The sequence below is a fragment of the Mesoplodon densirostris genome, chromosome 15, assembly GCF_025265405.1.
Source record: "Mesoplodon densirostris isolate mMesDen1 chromosome 15, mMesDen1 primary haplotype, whole genome shotgun sequence".
NCBI classification, from domain to species: Eukaryota; Metazoa; Chordata; class Mammalia; order Artiodactyla; family Ziphiidae; genus Mesoplodon; species Mesoplodon densirostris.
Genome location: NC_082675.1, coordinates 83008307 through 83026685, shown reverse-complemented (window position 1 = coordinate 83026685; position 18379 = coordinate 83008307). Strand labels below are relative to the sequence as shown.

General features: G+C 41.9%; 1 protein-coding gene across 1 annotated transcript in view; it reads left to right on the top strand.

Annotated features, from left to right (window-relative positions):
- Positions 1-5056: 5056 nt before the first annotated feature.
- Positions 5057-18379, top strand: part of CD226 (CD226 molecule) — an 81572-nt gene continuing 68249 nt past the window's right edge. The window contains exons 1-2 of the mRNA XM_060119596.1: positions 5057-5102; positions 5407-5745. Coding sequence (XP_059975579.1) covers positions 5057-5102; positions 5407-5745 — 385 coding nt within the window. The remainder of the gene's footprint in view (positions 5103-5406; positions 5746-18379) is intronic.

The following is an 18379-nucleotide window of genomic DNA, read 5'->3' as shown; positions in this document are numbered from 1 at the left end:
AGCCACAGCCCTTCATGGTGGTTTAACCTCCATTCCCTAGTACATCAAAAGGAAAAGTAAAACTAACTCTCCTGTCCTCTGGAACAACCTAGAAACTAGTGCATGTCTGGGACAAAGAAGCTGATAGACTTGCGGGGACAGTTCTTAGGAAACCACCAACTTGTGTGCTTTTTGTGTCAGAGACTCAGAGAGTCAGAAAACTACTGAAAAGAGTATCTAGGAGGTAGGATTCAAACGCCCTGCGATATGGGCAGAGATAAGCTTCCTGCACTTCAGAGACTTCTGACTCTGAAGTGCTTTGATTGGCAGGAAAGCAGATGGGGAAGAAAAGGCAAAGTAACCAATTTCAAGTTTTTTGTGTGTAGTTTCAGTTCAGAGTTAGAACATTCACAGTGAAAGTATATCCTTTCAGACTGTAGAAGCTTAGGTGGGGCAAAGAGAAGGACAGACGTATATCTGAGTTGGGAATGAGTCTGAGAAGCTAAAACGGTAAAGATGCTTCCAGAAGCAGGGACACTTCTTGACTGGTTTTAATCCTCCTTAGTGAAATATTAGTGATTTACTTCAGCTCCGACCTGAGGGAGCTCTGGTGGAGAGGGCATAGGACGAACGCCCCCAGCTACTGCCAAGATGCAAACTAGGGGATGAGCACAGCCAGGGAGATGGCCTTGACCAAAAGGGGGTGAGGCCAAGAGGCCATGATAAACAGGAAGCCCTTAACCAAGACACACACCGGGAAAGAAGAGTCAGAGCGAGCAGAGCGCTCACATCTCAAGGTTAGTAACCTTCTAGAAAAAAGACTGGATGTGACCAAGTTCACACTTTTAAAATTATTAGTGGGCAGGGAGTTCGGGCTGTGGATACAGGAGGATGACCAGTAGGGAAAGCAGGAGGAGAGCTGTGGGGAAAAGCTTTAATTAATTCGCAGAATGGTTGATCTCTGTGAACCTGTACGTTTACTGATGGGCATAGTGTAGTAAAAGGGTGTTGCATAAAGTCCTTTTTCTCAATCTGTTCCTGGGAAAGTCTGGTAGTTTGGGTCTTGAGAATAAGAAAATTTAGCTCTTTTACCAGTGTCGGGCTATCAGGCTTAAACTACCTTCCTTCAAGTAAGCCTGAGCAAGGATGAACTTCAATAATAAAGATTCGCTCTCCAGGTATAAATAACCCTAAGCAAGGGCTGGTGAACTTTTTCTGCAAAGGGCCAGAAAGCTCATACTTTTGACTCTGCAGGCCACATGGTCTCTGCTGCAGCTACTCATAGTGGCATGGAAACAGCCATAGACACGTAGACAGACGGGCATGTCTGAGTTCCAGCCAAACTATTTCCAGCAATGGGACAGTGGGCTGGCTTGTTCTGGAGGATCCCCCTGAGGCTGAACTAAAGTCTTTGCTTTGAATGGAAGTACGTTTTTATGGCCCCTCAGCGGCAGTGGAACCTGTCCTGGGGGCAGGTCTGTGACTCACCACAGGCCCTGGTTGGAAAGATTCTCTTAAGAAGATGCTGTGAGGCAGGGAATGGAAACCTGGACCACTTGCACCCCCTGGAAGCAGGAGCCTCTGAGCAGCCCAGACCTCCCAGCCACGGGCACCATCAGGTCTGCCTCTAAAAACAAGGGAGGGGACTAAGGACCACACAGCTGTGACCCTTCCGGCCCAGCAGCTTGTTCTCAGGGCTTAGCCCAGGTTTTCTCTTTCACAGGCCTCGGGTCCTCAGCATGTGGACAGTTGTCCAAGCTGGGGAGGAAAGATGTGGGAGCAGGAATGGGCTCCCAGACACAGCAGGAGTCTCAGCGCAGGCTGGGAAATGCTGGCTTGGGGAACCGAGGGGAGACTAGGATCCTCCCAGTTTCAGAAAGGGCACCGGCATCCAGGAAAGCAGAACATCTCACAGAGGGCAGAGCAGTGTGGCTGAGGAGGTGGAGAAGGTCTGTAAGGACAGCCAGGAGAGGAAGCAGCAGGTCTGAAGAGGGGCACCCAGCCCAGGCCACGTAGGGGCACCCAACCCAGATGAACGTGTGAGACGAAGTCACTTCTGAGGTTTGCTGAGACATATTAACAGTAGAGAAATCCAGGAATATCTTGATTAATGCCATCCTTGAGGATGAAGCTCTTTTATACAGACAGCTCTATTAGAAAACAAACCTTGAGCCAAAATCCCTTCATAAATCATGCAAGAAATGGCTGCCTACACAACAAAAATAGCTCCGGGCCAGTCTCTGTTTGCCTTTGGTTAGACATTGATAAATAGGGCTCATCCTTAGCAAAGTTGTAACAGTTGAACTTTACCTTCAGTTCCGTGTCTTTCTGCACCTTTCGTTCACATCCGAGACCTCTAGGTCCTTTGAGTTTAGACACATCAGAACGCAAGTGCCCTTCTGCTTTCTTCATCCTTGAGCTACGCTGACTTCGGTGCCTTGCAAATGAAGGGGTTACTACTAGTTATTATCAATGAGCACTTTTTTCCCAGTAATCCTCCCACATTCCTGAGTCCTTACTCCCAGTGCCGGGGCAGGCATTCACTGAGGGTCTTTCTGTCTTTCTGACGTGAAATATAATTTCCTTGACTCTGATTGGATCTACTCAGTCCACGCTTGGCTTCTCCACCTCCGGCCCCCAAATTAGTCATAGTTGTCAGTGGAATGGCTCAGATTTGTCATAATATCCCAGTGGTGTGGGAGACATGGATGCCCAAACCAAAACAGGTTTTTGTTAGGAGTGAGGAGAGGGTGCTCAGCTCTGTTTCTAAGAATTTAAATCAGATCACGTAATTCTGGTGCCTAAAAGCCTCCAACAGCTTCCCCTTGCTCTTAGCATTGTATCAGAAAATCTTCATCCTATCTGTCTACACAATCTAATCTCTTATCATTGTCTGTCCCCATCTCCTCTCAATGGCTCCAGCTATAATGATGTTTTAAAACAAGTTCCTCCTAGAACTGTTATTGTTTATGCCTTAGACACATGTCCCAGGAATCGTGCTTGGCGCCGGAGTGACAGATGTAAGCAAGATGTCAAGTTTGGGGGCTTCCCTGGTGGCGCAGTGGTTGGGAGTCCGCCTGCCGATGCAGGGGACACGGGTTTGTGCCCCGGTCTGGGAGGATCCCACATGCCGCGGAGCGGCTGGGCCCGTGAGCCATGGCCGCTGAGCCTGCGCGTCCGGAGCCTGTGCTCCGCAACGGGAGAGACCACAGCAGTGAGAGGCCCGCGTACGGCAGAAAAAAAAAAAAAAAAAAAAAAAAAAGTCAAGTTTGAACTCCCTTATGGATGTCATTCAAGACATTTTCAAACCAGACCCAATTTCATTTTTGTCCCTTCCCACCCACTAGACGGTAATCACATCATTTCCTGAAAATGCCCTGTGTTTTTGCACCTTTATCTCCTCTTCTTATTTCTCTACTTGGAAAGTCTCATTCAGGTTGGAAGGCCCAGGATGTGGTACACTTTTTTTGTTGTTGTTTTTTACAAAATCTTCCCCGAATCTGTTAGAATGAATTGTTCCTCTCTGGGATGTTGTAAAACTTGATCAAAGAAATGATCTAGTTTTATTATAATGAATTGCTCCTTTAATCTATCTGACCCAATACGTTATGCATGACTAGAGGGCAGAGACTGTGTCTTTCTCATGCTTGTGTCTCCAGGACCTAAGCAGGGTACCTGGTAGAGCTCAGTAAAATTTTCATCAAATTGCTTCATTAAATTACTTACAAGACAGAGATGAGAGTTACTTCATCTGACTATATCACAGAGCTATTATAGGCACAGATAATATAGATGTGAAAGGTTTTGGAAAATAGAATGCTCTGTAACCATAAGGCAGCATTATATGTTATTATATGGACACATTATAATTTTGTTCTGATTATCATTACATTTTTTATTTCATATTTGATTTTATGTTTCCTGAGAAAGTTCCCACATTAGATACTGATGTTAAGGAGAAGACACCTGCTGGTGAACTTTTAGATGGAATCACATAGGCTCAGAGTCAGCATTAGGCAAAGTTGTCTTTAGTGGTGCCTGCTCCCCCTTTTCTCAGTTTTCACCCCCCTTTTATTTTGAACCTCTCATCAGGGGTCAAATGCATTCTTACATTGTTGCCTCTTGTTACAGAGGCAATAATATATTTTTATGCTGACATGGTTATACGTTCCCAGCAAGTTCTTAGGAAACTGAACTGTTATTTTATTAGAGAGGGAAGGGAGTAATGACGTACCTACTAAGATTATATAAGACAGAACCATGGGGGAAATAAGGTGAAGGGTACACAGATCCTCTCTGTACTATTTCTGCAAATTCCTGTGACTGTACACTTATTTCAAAATAAAAAGTTTAAAAAAATCAGTGATAATGGTGGATTTGCATATTCCCTGAGCCACGACACTTTGGAATCTGGAGGGCCATCAGTGGTCCCTTCATCACCCCCGAAGCAAATGCCTGAGGTCAGCGAAGAGGCTGAGGGGACAGGAAGGCCATGCCCCGTGGGCCGTCCATGTGGTGGAGCAGCAGGCCCCTTCCTGCGCCCTGTAGTCTCTGCCCCGATCTCACATTCTCAGTGCAGACTTCCCAGCCCTCCTATCCAGGGGGGAACACTACCACACCATCCCGGTCCTGCTTTGTGTTTCTTCATGCACTTACCACCTAACTCTATTTTGTCCTTCTTTATTTTATTTTCTGCCTCCTCCCACTAGAATGTAAGTTCCATTACGGCAAGGATTTTTTTTTTTTTTTTAATTGCTGTATCCTCATCACCTAGAGCAGAGTTGGGCCCAGAGCACGCACTCAGAGAATGTTTGTTCAAATGAATGAATCTTTGTAGAAAATGAAAGCTTGAAAAGAAGCTATTTCCCCGAGAGAGAAGTAACTCAAACCTGCCCATCTTTGTACGAGAGCAAACCTGACTTTGAAGCTAAGACCTTTTTCCTGTGTTCATACTTCAGATAAAGAAGACACTGCTGATAGGATCTGAGAGGAAGGAAACAGTGCATCGTGCTGGGGCTCTCAATGTGACATTATAAATTGTCTTTCTGTGGACTGGCCTCCCAAACAGGTTCCAGAGATGGATTGCCTTACTTTCCTCTTGGCTATTCTTTATGTATACAAAGGTAAAGATAATGTCTTCATTTAAAGAATTTACTCCTTTTTTAGTCTTATAGTGTGACATGTTCAGAATTTATAATGCCCTTAGTTGGCTTAGATAATTTCTTACTTGTTCAGAAAAACTACAAGTTGTAAATACCAATTATCAGCAGTGGAAACCTTTTTAGACTAAGGTAGAAACTGTTAGCCTTTACCATGATCTCAATTTACTATCTTGATAGGTCTAGAGTAAGCTTCAGATGTCTGTTTGGTGTTTCAATCATCATGTCTAATTGAATTCACATGATCACATGATGGTGTGTCTTTCAGCTCAATGTGAAGAGAGATTTTGGGACACAACTGTTAAACTTGCTAAGAATATGGCCCTAGAATGTGTGTATCCATCAAAGGACACTTTAACCCAGATGGAGTGGTTCAAGATCAAGACACTGGAGAGAGAGTCCATAGCCATTTTCAACCCTACTTACCGTGTGATCATAAGAGAGCCGTACGCTGATAGGGTTTACTTTTCAAATTCAACCATGGCCTCTAACGATATGACCTTGTCCTTCCATAATGCCTCTGAGGTGGATGTTGGCTTCTATTCCTGCTTTCTTCATACTTTCCCACATGGAACCTGGGAAAAGGTGATACAGGTGGTTCCATCAGGTAAGTGAAATTTTTATTTACCTTTTTACCCATCTACAATATTTGTTTCTGTAAAGACCAAGTAGAAACTGTGAAATGTTTTATCATATTTTTGTGCCATTTTCCAATTCCATTTCTAGGTTCTATATTATTGTTTCAAAGATATAATACAATTCCATTTTTCTTAATGTGCTATCATTTCTGAGTAGAAGAAGCATCTCATGAATTCGAATGTCATGGGAGAAAGCACAGGCTTTATCTTGTCTTAATGAGAACTTGAACCTAGATGAAGCTGATGTTGGCAATGTTTGGGTTCAGGGGTCAGACACCTCCTGTGACGTAGTCCCATTTCCTTTTGCTTCCAACCCTGCTTGTTCAGAGTCCTTTCTGTAACACCAAATCTGGGTTTATTAGTGAGTCCTAGGCAGAGTTCAAGCACTGGCTCTGTTTTTAGCTTCATCCAAGTTTCACTAGAGAAGATGCTTCAGAAATTGCAAGCTGTCATTTCAGAAAGAATCGAATGATCTCTTGAAGTATTTCCTGCCATGTCTACCAGTGATTGTGGTTTGATGCTTAGTTAGTCCTACAAGTAATAGCCACATGGATTGGGTGTGGTATGTTGGAAAAACTTGGGTTTTACAGCCTTTACTTCCTTTATAACCTTATATTAGCTGCTCAGTCCCTCTGAATCTCAGGTTCCTGAACAGTAAATTGAGTTAATAATACCATCCTCTTTGTTGAATGGTTTAGGGATCATATATGTAAGGAATTTGGCCCATGGTAGTCGGGGAATGGTAGGTATTATTATTACTGTCACTGTTATTATTTCCTAGGCTTTTGATACAAAATGACTAGTGATGAAATTTTTAGTTGTCACAGATAGATAGTCTAGGGAAGGAAATAATTTGGGACTGTGTGTTTCTTGTCTGGTGTCTCTCAAATTATATCCCAAATAGACCTCCAGCAGAGTACATCATATACCACCTGATATAGTGCTTTCTTTTTTTTAGAAATCCGTATTATAAAAGAACAATTTAAAGTGCTATATAAGGAATATCTAATGGTCAGGAAGTAGGAAAAATTCCCATGTGTAAGTTTTCCCTTTCTGTTTAGGTGTAGCTAAGCTCAATAATAATTCTGTGTATATGGGTGAGGCTTACAGAGTGTCAATTAGCAAAATCTCTTTAGTTAAATACTTACTTATTACAGACTCCATTTTGCCACTCAAGATCTCATTTGCTGTTGTGTGCAGCCACCTGCTAAATGCTGTTTGCAAGTCTGCAGTGTAGAGTCCACTCTGATTAGCCATGCAAGTGACGGAGAGGATGGGAAGGGTCTTAGGGGTGAGCTGTTTGACACATGGCCTGAGCCACCATGGCCAGAAATAGATGCCCTTCCCCACCCTGCCTCGTGTGGTGAGCTTTTGTAGTTTGGGTCCCAAATCAGGTTATTCCGATTTCTGTAAAGAACAACCAATTGAAAAAAGGTACACCTGAAACTAACACAACATTGTAAACCAACTATACTCCAATAAAATTAAAATATTAAAAAAACAAAAATGTCCATCAACAGAGGAATGGCTAAAGAAGATATTGTACATATATACATATATACACTAATATGTATAAGATAGATAACTAATAAGAACCTGCTGTATAGCACAAGGAACTCCACTGTACAGTAGAAACTAACAACACATTTTAAAACAACTATACCCCAATTAAAAAAAAAAAGAAGGAAAAGAGAAAACAGGTAGAACGGTGGTTACCAGGGTGGGGAGGTGGGGAACGGGGGAGCTAGATGTTGGTCAGAGTACAGAGTTGAAGTTATGCAGGATGAACAAGTCTAGAGACCCAATGTACAGCATGAAGACATTAATGATAGTTAATATCATTGTCTTGAACACTGGAAATTTGCTAAGAGAGTAGATTTCAGGTGCTCTTATCACCAAAAAATGGTAACTATATGGGGAGAAGATGTGTAAATTAGCTTGACTATAGTAATCATTCCACATATCATTTTGTTGTATATGCCCTAAACATATGCAATTTTTATTAAAAACAAAACAAAACAAAAACAGGTAGCTTGACCTCTTGTGAAGGTTTAGGATAGAGGGTAGCACTAAATTATTGAGAACTAAATTATGGTTGCCACACCAAAGTAGGATTTTTAGCATCATGTATGAATGATTTTGGCAATATTTTCTTAATTTTATCCAGATTTATTTCTCCTGTTATTATTTTGAGGACAGGAAAAGGGAGATCTCTGCCTTATGGGGCTTTTTCAAAAACAGTGGTGAGATTTTCAGTCAGTCACCAAGAAAGGGGCGGCCAACTCTCCGTCTAGTTCAGGTTAGAATCTGATGGTATTCTTAAACATATTTTGCTGTTGTTTTTGATCATTTATATTTTTAAAGAATAGATTGCATTAACCAGCCAGCGAGAGTATTTCATCCACTTTTGAGATTTGGAGAGCTTCGTATTTTTTTAAAACTAAGAAAGATAGTGAATTTATTAAAATATAGTAGCTGTATTTACATTAAATATACTTAAATATACTTAACCTTAAATATACTAAATTAACCTTAGATATACTTAAATTCTTCCATGTGTGCTTTATTAACAACATATCAGGATCTACAAATCTTACATGCTTGTATAACATAAAGGGGGAGTTGATGATCTATTTAACAGTGAAAGATTGGACTTGGAATCCGGAAATCTTAATTTGTATAATAGATCGTTAAGATCGTCAAAGAGGTGAAGGAATTGAGCCACATGCTCTCTAAACATACTGATTTCTTCTGTTCACTGGAAGCTGATGATGTGTGAGAAACTTGATCAGTACCTTACCTAGGTCTCTCGTTTAACGCCCCCTGCACACTTGGTTGTGGATGTAACCTTGCTTTTCGAGTGAGGACACTGAAGGGAAGTAAGGTCTAGTAATCTGTTAATCTGTTCAAGTTCTCAGACTTCGTTTGTGTCCATTGGATAGAGTTGCAATTACAGGATGGAAAGTGCCAGCTTGTGGGGCATAGGAGCAGGCGGGGACCCTTGAATGTGGAGACATCCATCATTGCTTGTCCTTTTGGCCTCCCTCCCCCTTGAGTTTTCAGCCCAGAGTTGAAGAGCACATTGGATGTCTTATTCTGGATAAATGATATTGTTAATGCAAAATTATGTTAAAACATGTGTTACCTTCAGAACAGGCCTTTCTTAATCGGTAACTGACTTAGAGCATTTAGTGGCAAGAATGGCTGCATTTATTTCACTGCCTCATGGAAAAATACGCCGAGGCGACTTGAGAGGTGACATTTCAAAGGCAGCCCTTTCACGGCAGAGTTTGCGGTGGAAGTGGGCTTGTGGAGAAAATTACCGTAACCCATGTGTCTCTGGCTTTACTAGTCACTTAAGGCAAATGTGGTTATATTTATGGAAATGTCCCCCCAAATGTATGATGCACCCCCAAAACTCTGCTAGCTAACTCTGATTAGGTGCCTACTGTGTGTGAAGTAAATGCCTGTCCTCTCGTTTAATGCCTGTGAAACAGCAGGCGGGAGATTAGCGTGTTCACATTAGACAGCTGAGGAAACTGAAGTCAGGGTCATTAACCAAGTGAAGGCTGCTGAGCTGCTGAGCCGCAGCACCAGGATGAAACCAGCTGGCGTTTCCAAAGAGCCAGAAATGAGAGGGAGCGGAGCTTGACACCAGCAGAGTGAACGTGAACAATTAAAAAAAAAAAAAGGAAGTAGAGTTGCTGTGCAATATTATATAAGTTACGGGTGTACAATGTGGCGAGTCACAATTTTTAAAGCTTATACTCCATTTATGGTCATTATTGAATATTGGCTATATTCCCCTGTGTTGTACAATATATCCTTATAGCTTATTTAATACATAATAGTTTGTACCAGGAATTTTTTAGCATAGAGAGACTGGTGTGAGGGAAGAAGAGAAAAGGGCATCTCCGGGGGTACTGATGGTGTGGAGAAGGGATGAGGAAGTCTGGTTCACGCAGGGAACAGAGACTGGATGGTCTGCCTGGAGCACAGAGCTCCAGGAGGAGTAGGTCTCACCCGGGCTCCGGGGCCCCTCACTGCCTGAGAGGCAGCCTTGAGGGTGAGGAAGAAACTGTGACAGTGGGACCCTCTCTCTGCTCTTACAGCAGAGGTGCTCTGGGGCCCCAGGTAAGGTTTTATACAGTAGATCCTATGTTTAAAAAAGAAGCCGAAGCCCATGGGGCAGGAGAGTGTCGGAGAAGAACTTGGAAAGATGGGATGGCCCAATGTTGCTGAGCCTAATGGGGTTGGAACTTGACCCTGCAGTGTAGACTGTGGGAAGTCTCTGAATGTTTTCAGATGGAGACAAATAATGACCACTTTTTTTTTCACCACCTAGAAGATTAAACTAGTTGCATCCTTATAGAAGGGGAAGAGTTGAAGGGGCAGGGTGAACAACTATTATTTTATGGATTGGAACGCTTATCCACTGCTAGTAGGAGTGTAAGTTGGTGGATCTACTGTACTATTGGTATTGGTAATATTCAGAGTTCTCCAGAGAAACAGAACCAATAGGATGTGTCTGTGTATAGAAAGACATTGATCATGAGGAATTGGCTCATGTGATCATGGAGACTGCAGTGTGGGCCATCAGGCTGGAGACCCAGGAAAACCAGTGATGGTGTAGATGCAGGCGGAAAGGAAGCCAGGGAGGCCAGTCTTTTTGTTGTATTCAGACCTTCAGGTGATTGGACGAGGCCCACCCACATTATGTAGGCCAGTCTGCTTACTCAAAATTCACCAATTTAAATGTTAATCTTATCCAAAACCACCCTCCAAATTCATACCTAAAATTAGCCATCACATCTATTTTGGAAAATGATATTGCGTTAGCTAGTTAAAGAACCCCATTCCTAAGACCTAATCATTCTTTCTATTGTATATTCTGGGGATTGCCCACATGTAGGAGAAATGCCTGATGATGTTTAAGGCAGCAGATCACCGTGATAGCCAACAAATGAATGACTGATCGCGAGGTTCATCAACAGGGATGAATTTTGGGAACATTGTGTGAAAGAAAAAAGCAAGTTTCAAAAAAACACACAGGGGATGATTCCTTTCCTTTAAAGTTTAGAGACATGCAACTAAACAATATGCTACTTATAGATACAAACGTATGGTAAAACTCTAAGGAAAGCAGATCTCCGAAGCACAGTCAGGAAGGAGATAGAACCAGGAAGGAATACAAGGGTCTTCCAAGTTCACAATCAGGTGTTTTTCTTATACAGGTGTTTTATTTCCCATCTGTCTTAAAAATGTTTTATGAAACTTCTCTCAAATCTATTGAATTTCTAATAAAAACAGTGAAGAAGGATACAATTGCAATTGTGAGCAGTTCACAGGTAATTATCTAAGTTAAGGGTAAGATCTTCATTCTGATTTGGCCTGGAGGTCTGGAAGAGGGAAAACAAGGATTCCAAATTTTTATGATTCAGGGACTGAAAAATGATGGTTTCACTTAAAAAGATGGAAAATTAAGAGACCGGTTTGGCTTGGAAGAGAGTAAATAAGTTCAGTTTCAGATGCATTGAGTTATAAGGTAGCCTTTGACCAGCTCACGGCTGAAATTATGGAATGACAAACCATAATGAAGTTCAGGATTGAAAATACCAATTTTGGAGTCATCCAGCACACGTGAAGAAGATGGTTAACTAAGAAAGTACTTGTACATGGGACAGAGGCCGTGGCATTGAAGGATGCTCACATCGAAGTGGGGGGACCATTCGTGTTAAAGACTGGAGAGGGTATAGCGAGGGGAGGGAGGGAAGAAGCGGGGGAGACTCGAGATGCAGGACAGACGCGTAACTGGTGTAGGAGCCAGATGGGTTTCCTCTTAGCTCATGTGTACAGGAGAGGGTTAGATGGTCCCCTCCACACATTCTGGTGCTCTGTGTTACTGTATCACATAGATTTCTCACTCTGTGATCTTCCACACTCCAACCCCCACATCTCAACTTTGACACGGGATGTTCCTCACTGTCTCCTTTTTAAGGTTTCATTCTTTCCTGGGTGGGATGGGGCTCCCTGTGTGTCATCCATGCTCGGTCTTAGATGGGTCTTATCTCTATTCCCATCAACATCAGTATTTGCTTTTCTCTTGCCAGTTACTTTTTTTTTTTTTTTTGCAGTACACGGGCCTCTCACTGCTGTGGCCTCTCCTGTTGTGGAGCACAGGCTCCGGACGCGCAGGCTCAGCAGCCATGGCTCACGGGCCCAGTCGCTCCGCGGCATGTGGGATCTTTCCGGACCGGGGCACGAACCCGCGTCCCCTGCATCGGCAGGCAGACTCTCAACCACTGTGCCACCAGAGAAGCCCTACTTTTTTTTTTTTTCTAATGTTGGGGTGATCTCAGGATTTAAATTTTATTTAAATCTGGAAATGGGGGAGTGGCCCAGATCTGGCTGTAGAAATGGGTGTGCTGATTTGTGGGACCGAATTCACTTATCCATTAATTCACTCATCAAGTCTTATTGAGAACCTACTATATTCAAGATAATGTCTGTGGTGGGGAAGCTAGAAAGACATGATCTTAGCTCTAAACAGAATGCAGAGCATTAAGGGAGATAAAAGTTGTATATCACAAATTATAATGTAAAGCAAAGAGTAAGTGCTATTGTAGTTCAGAGGATAGAATTTACTTTCAACCAGGAAACTGAGGATAGATTCCCTGAAAGGGGGGAATTTGAAGTTTACCTTGAAGGAGGTAAGTCAGAATATTTGGACATGGAGTTGGGCGGAGTAGCATTCAGGAGAATTCCTTTAAATATTATCTAAAAAATAGATAACTCTGGCTCTGCTTTAACCTACTTTGCAAGCCAACACATAGGATTGATCAACAATGAATGCAGTTTATTCTGGTTTAAAATTCATGGCTTGGTTTATTTCAATGTGTTGACTTAATGCTTCAAAAGGCATAGGAATCCAGATGTGTTATGCAATTATATTTTGCAGCGTATCTTGAGAATATTTTCATACTCTCATTTCAGCTTGTGTGTTATCTATCCCAAATTCAGAAGGAAAGAAGAAAACTGCATTACCTTATATATTAGTGAAAGGTGCAAAATGATGGAGGGGAAGCCTTTGTCTAAAAGCCTTCTTTGCCTGTCAGTGGAAATTCCAAACAGGGCTAAGAGGCCATGGAAAAAGAGTCTTTCTTACTCTCCTGTTACATGGGTCACCAATACATACCAGCATGTTTTGTCCCTGCTGGATTCTTTCAGCTTTGCCTGTCAGATGCTTCTCTTTTGCTTTGGGGATGGGTTTGTTTGTTTGTTTGTTTTTAAGTGAGGTAGAAGAATAAGAAAAAAATTCTTTCATATCTACTGTTTAAAGAATTAATAAATAATTATTAATAGATAACAATAGGTAATATTAATAAATAATAAACTCTCTTAAGGTCCATTCTTACAAGCTCAGAAATAAGTCATGAAAGTTTCCCCATCTGTATAACTGTGTTATATACATACATATATGAGAATAAAAAAGGGTTCTGTGAAATGTTACATTTCAGCAGTTTTTCATTTAAGGAAGAGAAAAGATATTAAGTAGTATCAATAAGAAATAGCCAACTGATGAAAACAAAAACATTTTCAAGGCTGAGAAGTCTCACTCCTTAATGAAATAAAATAGTACATAGAGAAGGCAAATGGTGAAGAGCATTTTAAGATTCGTGGAAGGCAAGGTTATGGTCACTGCACTTCTCAAGGGTGAAATTTATGGGAATCTGAAAGTGAACTAGTTACCAGAACCCAGGCCAAGGTTGTTTTTATTGACTTGCTTTCTGTTTGCTAAGCCAGGGAGGAGATGCTTGAGAGCACATATCACCATGAGATTCAGCGCTCAGGCTTTGGGGTAAAGCTCTGTAATCAAAAATCAAAAAGGGAGACATAAAAAACAACTCTGAAACAAGGCAATACTGGATTTATGTACAAAATTAGATTCAACAATTGAATGGCAGGTAAAGTTTAACGTACAGGAACAAATACACATTTGGGTTTGGTGAGAATAGTTTTTTCTGTTTGTCCACCTGAGGGCACAGGCCTATGTCCACTGTGCTACCACCATGCCCTGCGAGGCCGCCCAGGCTTTCCCACTTCTCAGCCGGGTCAACATCCAGAAGAGAACATTTTCCCTAGACTTGTTGGGAAATCCACTCAGGCAGTCCAGAGCAGGGGAGGCACCTGGCTGTGATCTTTGCCTGTGGTTGTTTTGTTTACTTCCACAAGCCCTACCCTTCCTTGAGCAGCTATTGTTATTTCCAAGATGACCATAGCGTAAGGGTGGCTTTGGCTCGAGAATGAACTACAGCTGAAGCAGGAGCACTGGCTCCCCTGTGGCCCTTGGAGATGGTCTTCGTGCAGCAGAGACACACAGTTCTTGGGTTTTCCTCCTTCAACCCTCAGCGATCGAGACAACTTGCACCTCTTCTATCACTTGTGACCACAACCCCCCTCTCCCCAGCACTCGGGTGGCTGCGAACTGCGGGTTCTGGAACACGCTTCCTCTGCAGAGTGGGTGCTGCTGGTGTGTGGTGTGAGTGCAGGGTGGGGATTGTGGCTTTGTGAGTAAGAGCCCCTGAGGGTAATCGGAACCTGCTGGGCCCACGCACACTGAGACCCTCCCCTGGACCGTCTCGGCTTCTAGATTCTTTCTAAAAAATTCCTCTCATCAAAGGTTGAGAACAGCCCCGATGGAGGTGTGTTCACCGCATCTTCTCTCAGAAACTTCTCGTAGGATTAGGGGGAGGCGTCAGGGACCTTCAAAGAGACCTTACGGGGATGTGCATCCCGACAGATCACAGTCCTGACGGAGGGTAAAATGATAAAAAATTTTGTAAGATAAAAATGCTGGATTTGGGAAATTTAAAAACGAAGAAGTGAAAGGAAAATAAATAACTGAAGAAAGAAGGAAAAGGGTCAAGCTCTCAGGACCAGAAGCTTAGGGCTGTGCAGCCCGCTTTCTCTTTGAGCCGATGCTGTCCAGGGGCAGCTGGTTTAGCGTTTATAGAAAGAAGACTTGTCCCTAAGCTCTGCTCTTGGTTGCTGGTTTTTGTTTTTGTTTGGTTTTTATAGGGAGTGGAGGTTGCAAACAGGATAGCTTTTCTGTTCCTTCGGGAACATTTCTGAAGACATTTAAGATTTTGAAACCATTAAGAATTTTAAGACTATCAAGCCCATCCTTCAGGGATCAATGAGAAATTATTCCCCTGCACACCATCTCTTCTACTTACTCCACAATAGTTTTAATTAAATAACTCAGCTGATGGGGCTTCTGGCACTTCCCTTGAGAGATTACTCACAATCCAATAAATCTCAATGTGAGAAAAATTCCCCTGACTTAAGCTATTTAACCAACTTACATTAAAAAAAAAAAAAGTCTTCTGCATAATCTGCCCAGAGAGAAAGACCCATGTTCCGTAGAAGATTGATATAGAAAGCTTTCTAAGGATGGAGATGCGAGATGCAATATTCACATTTAATAGCACTGTAAATAGCTATACACGTCATACCTGCTGGGTTTAGTAGGGCCAATAAGGGTGATGTCTGGGCATGAATTCTGTGAGCACTTATGTGCATTTATTAATGCACATTTACGTGCATTTAACTAGCAGAATACTTAAGAAACTTAATATTCTCATTTCAGCAAATTACCTCTTAAGAACATATTTGTTCCATTTCTTGGCAGGCTACGTGAAATCCTATATGCTACCAACACTGACATTTCCAGAATAGCTTACTGAAGGTGTATGCATATGTTTAGGATAATTTCCTTCTTGACATATAAAGAACCCAAAACTTCAGAAAATTTTAGGTCATCCACCTAATTCATTCCACTAATGGAGAGAGTACATTTATTTCTCTTTACAAACTGGGTGCTACAATTGAGAGTGTGTATACCATTTTTCATTTGAGAAACAGCCAGGGAATTCAATACTCGTCTCTGAGGCAGAGCTCAGTAACATTAGTGTTTGTCCCCAAATGAGACCATTTTGTGTCCCATGAGCTTGTGACACCACAATTCTCAAATTATGTCCCTGTTATATATATATATATATATTTTTAGTTTCTGCTTTATAACAAAGTGAATCAGTCATACATATACATCTCTTCCCCCATCCCTTCCCTCTTGCGTCTCCCTCCCTCCCACCCTCCCTATCCCACCCCTCCAGGCGGTCACAAAGCACCGAGCTGATCTCCCTGTGCTATGCGGCTGCTTCCCACTATCTATCTACCTTACGTTTGGTAGTGTATATATGTCCATGCCTCTCTTTTGCTTTGTCACAGCTTACCCTTCCCCCTCCCCATATCCTCAAGTCCATTCTCAAGTAGGTCTGTGTCTTTATTCCTGTTTTACCCCTAGGTTCTTCATGACATTTTTTTTCTTAAATTCCATATATATGTGTTAGCATACGGTATTTGTCTTTCTCTTTCTGAGTTACTTCACTCTGCATAACAGACTCTAGGTATATCCACCTCATTACAAATAGCTCAGTTTCATTTCTTTTTATGGCTGAGTAATATTCCGTTGTATATATGTGCCACATCTTCTTTATCCATTCATCCGATGATGGACACTTAGGTTGTTTCCATCTCCGGGCTATTGGGAATAGAGCTGCAATGAACATTTTGGTACATGTCTCTTTTTGAATTATGGTTTTCTCAGGGTATATGCCTAGGAGTGGGATTGCTGGGTCATATGGTAGTTCTATTTGTAATTTTTTAAGGAACCTCCATACTGTTCTCCATAGTGGCTGTACCAATTCACATTCCCACCAGCAGTGCAAGAGTGTTCCCTTTTCTCCACACCCTCTTCAGCATTTATTGTTTCTAGATTTCTTTTTTTTTTCTTTTTTTTTTTTTTTTTGCTGTACGCGGGCCTCTCACTGCTGTGGCCTCTCCCGTTGCGGAGCATAGGCTCCGGACGCACAGGCTCCGCGGCCATGGCTCGCGGGCCCAGCCGCTCTGCGGCATGTGGGATCTTCCGGGATCGGGGCACGAACCCGTGTCCCCTGCATCGGCAGGCGGACTCTCAACCACTGCGCCACCAGGGAAGCCCTAGATTTCTTGATGATGGCCATTCTGACTGGTGTGAGATGATATCTCATTGTAGTTTTGATTTGCATTTCTCTAATGATTAATGATGTTGAGCATTCTTTCATGTGTTTGTTAGCAGTCTGTATATCTTCTTTGGAGAAATGCCTATTTAAGTCTTCTGCCCATTTTTGGATTGGGTTGTTTGTTTTTTTGCTATTGAGCTGCATGAGCTGCTTATAAATTTTGGAGATTAATCCTTTGTCAGTTGCTTCATTTGCAAATATTTTCTCCCATTCTGAGGGTTGTCTTTTGGTCTTGTTTATGGTTTCCTTTGCTGTACAGAAGCTTTGAAGTTTCATTAGGTCCCATTTGTTTATCTTTGTTTTTATTTCCATTTCTCTAGGAGGTGGGTCCAAAAGGATCTTGCTGTGATTTATGTCATAGAGTGTTCTGCCTATGTTTTCCTCTAAGAGTTTTCTAGTGTCTGGCCTTACATTTAGGTCTTTAATCCATTTTGAGCTTATTTTTGTGTATGGTGTTAGGGAATGATCTAAACTCATACTTTTACATGTCCCTGTCCAGTTTTCCCAGCACCACTTATTGAAGAGGCTGTCCTTTCTCCACTGTACATTCCTGCCTCCTTTATCAACGATAAGTTGACCATATGTGCGTGGGTTTATCTCTGGGCTTTCTATCCTGTTCCATTGATCTATCTTTCTGTTTTTGTGCCAGTACCACACTGTCTTGATTACTGTAGCTTTGTAGTATAGTCTGAAGTCAGGGAGCCTGATTCCTCCAGCTCCGTTTTTCGTTCTCAAGATTGCTTTGGCTATTCGGGGTCTTTTGTTTTTCTAAACAAATTTTGTAATTTTTTGTTCTAGTTCTGTGAAAAATGCCAGTAGTAGTTTGATAGGGATTGCATTGAATCTGTAGATTGCTTTGGGTAGTAGAGTCATTTTCACAATATTGATTCTTCCAATCCAGGAGCATGGTATATCTCTCCATCTATTTGTATCATCTTTAATTTCTTTCATCAGTGTCTTATAATTTTCTGCATACAGGTCTTTTGTCTCCTTAGGTAGGTTTATTCCTAGATATTTTATTCTTTTTGTTGCAATGGCAAATGGGAGTGTTTTCTTGAATTCACTTTCAGATTTTTCATCATTAGTGTACAGGAATGCCAGAGATTTCTGTGCGTTAATTTTGTATCCTGCTAGTTTACCAAATGCATTGATTAGATCTAGTAGTCTTCTGGTAGCATTTTTAGGATTCTCTATGTATAGTATCATGTCATCTGCAAACAGTGACAGCTTTACTTCTTCTTTTCCAATTTGGATTCCTTTTATTTCCTTTTCTTCTCTGATTGCTGTGGCTAAAACTTCCAAAACCAAGTTGAATAAGAGTGGTGAGAGTGGGCAGCCTTGTCTTGTTCCTGATCTTAGTGGAAATGGTTTCAGTTTTTCACCATTGAGGACAATGTTGGCTGTGGGTTTGTCATATATGGCCTTTATTATGTTGAGGAAAGTTCCCTCTATGCCTACTTTCTGCAGGGTTTTTATCATA